This window comes from Elephantulus edwardii, unplaced genomic scaffold (genome assembly GCF_000299155.1).
Source record: "Elephantulus edwardii isolate Elephantulus edwardi_28Jun2011 unplaced genomic scaffold, EleEdw1.0 scaffold00003, whole genome shotgun sequence".
Taxonomy (NCBI): domain Eukaryota; kingdom Metazoa; phylum Chordata; class Mammalia; order Macroscelidea; family Macroscelididae; genus Elephantulus; species Elephantulus edwardii.
Window position 1 is genome coordinate 1,760,039 of NW_006399753.1, and position 3,620 is coordinate 1,763,658.

Sequence of the window (3,620 nt, forward strand, 5' to 3'; positions counted from 1 at the left end):
GGGGACCAGGGCGATGTCTGACACGGGGTCCAGGACTCGGGGACCAGGGAGGCATCTGCTGTGCGGTTCCTTCCGAGTGGCAGGCTGCCCCCTGCTGGTCACAGGGGTTGATGCAGGAGCCTGTCATCACTGGGAGGCGAGCTCTTGGCTTTAAGCAGAGACCAGAGAGGTGAGTGTGGACAGACAAAGGAGGGGTCAGGCACTTGGCCACCAAGCACTGGACATGAGAGAGGCAGGTCTGGGTCTGCCGGGTCCCTATCCTGTACGTGGCCTCTCCCACCCACTGCTGTGCGTGGTCAGAGGGGACAATGAGGCCTGGGGACAGGAAGTACCAAGTGGTGGACAAGGGTCCTGGGGGACCCACGCAGGATTGTTGACCTCTAGGCCCACTTGTCTCGCTGCTCTGCGCTGCTCAAGACTGGGTAGGGGTGGGTGCAAGATGGAGTCGGCAGGAGATAGGTGTGGGGAGGGTTGAGGGGGTTAGGGGATGGGGGATGGGAGATGGGGTGAGGAAGAAAGGTAGCAAGCGATGGGGTGATGGAGGGGGGTAGAATTGGGCCTGGGGATTTGGGGCTGGGAATGGGAAAGGGTGGGTGAGGTGGTAGGGGACATGGTGGTGGCAGGGGCGGGGAGATGGAGAGGGGTCAGGGCATGTGATAATGAGTGATGGGGCCAGAATGGTGGGAAGTGGGGTGGGGGGCGCTGGGTCACCAGGGGTTGGGAGGACATGGGGTAGTCAAGCTGAGGACTGGGACTGGAGAGGGGATGGCTGGCTCTGTCATTTTACTCTTTGGAGGCAAGGATGATGGCCCTTGGTTGCACGCACTCTGGGCTTGTCATCTGGTGGGGCCAGCTCTTGGGAAAGGACATCGTGCCGGCAAAGGAGAGGCACCTTTCAGGCAGCGGCTGCCGGCTGGAGCATGGTGGGGCCTGTGGGGCAGCGCAGGGCGGAGCACAGTGGTGGTGGTTCATGCGCTGGGTAGTGGTCAACACAAGGATGCCGGGTAACAAGATTCGCCACGTCCAGCGTGTGGCTGGACGGGAGCTGACACCTGCCACGTTCGCCATGTCCAGGTGCTCGTCAACACCTCTATTTCTAGGGCTGCATTGTGTGTGCATGTGGCATAGTTCACACACTCACTTGTGATGGTCACTTGGCCAGCATTTTTTTTCAATATGCCAGGGTTTTATTTACTGACTGACCTGCGGGGGACTCAGCGGCCATCACAGGGAACTTGCCTCTGGTGGTTCAAGGCGCGCTCACCTCCTGCAGGAGGGGAAGGGGAACAGGCAGTAGCCAATGCAGCTTCCAGAACGTTCCCTGGCCGCTGCCCTGAGGTGAGCACCCAAGGTCTTAGTCCAGGCCTGGAGCTGCAGCGCCCACAGGGCCCTCCTGTCATATTCTTTGAGGAGCGAGGCGCTGGGCAGCGGTCAGTCAGGGCTGGGGCAGGGTTTGAGGAAGGCCACACACTGAGAGGGCATGGGTTTTTAGTTCTTTTTATTGAAGAAAAGAAGAGAAAAATAGATGCCCCCACCCCGTGGAGTGGCTGACCACGCCCCTGGAGTGGCTGGTTCCCGCCCCGCGCACTTGGCAAGGCTGTGCCTCAGCCCGGATCGGGGCCCAGGACCTGGAAGGACGTGGGGGCTGGCTGCTTCCCGGGGGAGGGTGTCTAAAAAACAGGGCCAGGCCGGCCGGGCCAAGCAGGTTGGTCCTCTGCGGCGGCCACTGGAGGGCCAGGACGCTGTGGCGCCGCCCGTCCGCTGTCCGCTCCGCCGCCCGTCTGTGCCCAAGGGGCAGAGCCTGAGGCCCCCGGGCCCCCGGAGCCCCGGCCGCCGCGGGCCGCCTCCTGTCCTCGCCGGCTCTGGTCCCTGCACCGCCGAGCTGGCCGGCGTCCGAGCGCCCCGGGCCGCACGGCCGGGCCGCCGAGCGTGTCTGCGCGCGTCCTGGGAGCGGGCAGAGCGGCATCCCTCACGGCTGCTGGGGGCCCTCAGACCTCGGTCTGCAGGTCGATGACGTCCTGGCCCACCAGCGGGATGGTGGCCCCCGTCTTCTCCCACTCCACGCTGCGCAGCTCCAGCGGCGACGGCGGCAGCGGCTCCAGCTCCTTCTTCACCCAGGCCGGCGGGCCGTGCGCCTTTCGCAGGCTCTCCCACGGCCGCTTATTGGGGGTCTGCTGCTTCTCCGGCTGCTCGTGGGGGAGAGTGGAGGGCACTGCGTCCAGCCGGGCCGGGGCAGGGACTGCGTCCCGCACCTGACAGTCTGCGCGAGGCCGGCACTCGCTGCCCAGTGGATAGGGCGGACCCAAGGGCGCGGGACTAAACCCGCCCTCGGCCCCCGCCCACCACCCACCTTGCTGTCCGGGCCCAGCGCCTCCTTGTCCTTCTCCGCGTGCTGCAGCTTCCGGTTCAAGTCCTGGAACATGTCCTGGTGTCTCTTCCGGGTGTGCATGATTTTCTGCAGGCGGAGGGACAGCGAGTCCTGGGGGTCGCGGCCCACCCACCCCCTGGGAAGCCGAGCAGCTCCTGTCCCACCTCCCTGCCCAGAGAGAGGCGTACAGCGCACGGGTCCAGCACTCACCTCAAAGTCCAGCTCGGCGTACCGCGATTTCCGCCGCTGTGGAGACGGGTGCGCATTTGCCATGGCTCCTCGGAGCCCCCGGCCACCCCCTCCCCGGCCCTCAGTGACCCTGCCCGGGAATGCAGCTGCCCAGCAGCATGCTGCAGGATCTGGTCCTCTGTGCCACCCGGAGACCCTGGGAGCAGACGTGTGGCGGGGTGCGGAGGTCTGTGGGCCTGCGCAGGAGGTCGGTCCACAGGACAGAACACCGGGCAGGCTTGGGGCCTCAGGCGGGCTCTGGCCTGCAGTCACCCGAGGCTCATAGCTGGACACTCTCTGAATGACCCCTGTGTCCCACCGGCCGACAGCTACCCCCTCACCCTGCTGCCTATCCTGGATCTGAGCTGGTCCCAGACACGTTAACTGAGAGCCTGTCTGCACCTGCGGTGTGGGCAAGGGGGGGGGGCAGCACCACTCCAGGTGGGGGGGGGCAGGGCTACCGCCCCAGGTGCTCATCCCAGCCTCGGGTAGGGGTGAGGGTGGGGGTACCGCCCCAGGGTACACCTGGGGCCCATCTCCTACAGGCCAGTACCCCCACCAGAAGACAGCCCGGTGGAGGCAGAGCCTGCAATCCAGGCTGGGGCCCCTCAGGTCTGCTGAAATGGGGGCTGGCCCAGTCTGTAGGGACGGTGGTCGACCCAGTGCGGGAGGGCTGAGGAGCAAGGGAGACTGTGGACAGAAGCAGCCAGGACAGAACTCAGGTCCCAGCCAGGCCCGCAGGCTCAGTGTTCACACAGTCCTCCCGGGAGGTGGGCAGCCTTGGAAAGGGGCCGGGCTCAGTGGCAGATGACTCACACGCACCCCCGCCAGCCCCCTCCTTGAGAAGCCCACCCGTGGGACCCTCACCTCCAGGGAGCTCACGGACAGCGTGGAGATGTTCTCGTTCTTGGGCATCGTGCCCGTGCCTGTGCTGGGCCCCGGGTGGGCTGTCGGCTCCCCTGCCTCACCCAGGCTGGGCGGTGCCGACTCCAGGGTGGGCGGTGGGGGCAAGGGCTGCTGGAGG

At 66.0% G+C, this 3,620-nt stretch overlaps 1 protein-coding gene across 1 annotated transcript in view; it reads right to left on the minus strand.

The window, feature by feature from the left end:
* Positions 1–1,988: 1,988 nt before the first annotated feature.
* BAI1 (brain-specific angiogenesis inhibitor 1) overlaps positions 1,989–3,620 on the minus strand; it is a 67,327-nt gene continuing 65,695 nt past the window's right edge. The window contains exons 29-32 of the mRNA XM_006879446.1: positions 3,464–3,613; positions 2,579–2,614; positions 2,351–2,455; positions 1,989–2,186 (exon numbers count right to left, since the gene is read on the minus strand). Coding sequence (XP_006879508.1) covers positions 1,989–2,186; positions 2,351–2,455; positions 2,579–2,614; positions 3,464–3,613 — 489 coding nt within the window. The remainder of the gene's footprint in view (positions 2,187–2,350; positions 2,456–2,578; positions 2,615–3,463; positions 3,614–3,620) is intronic.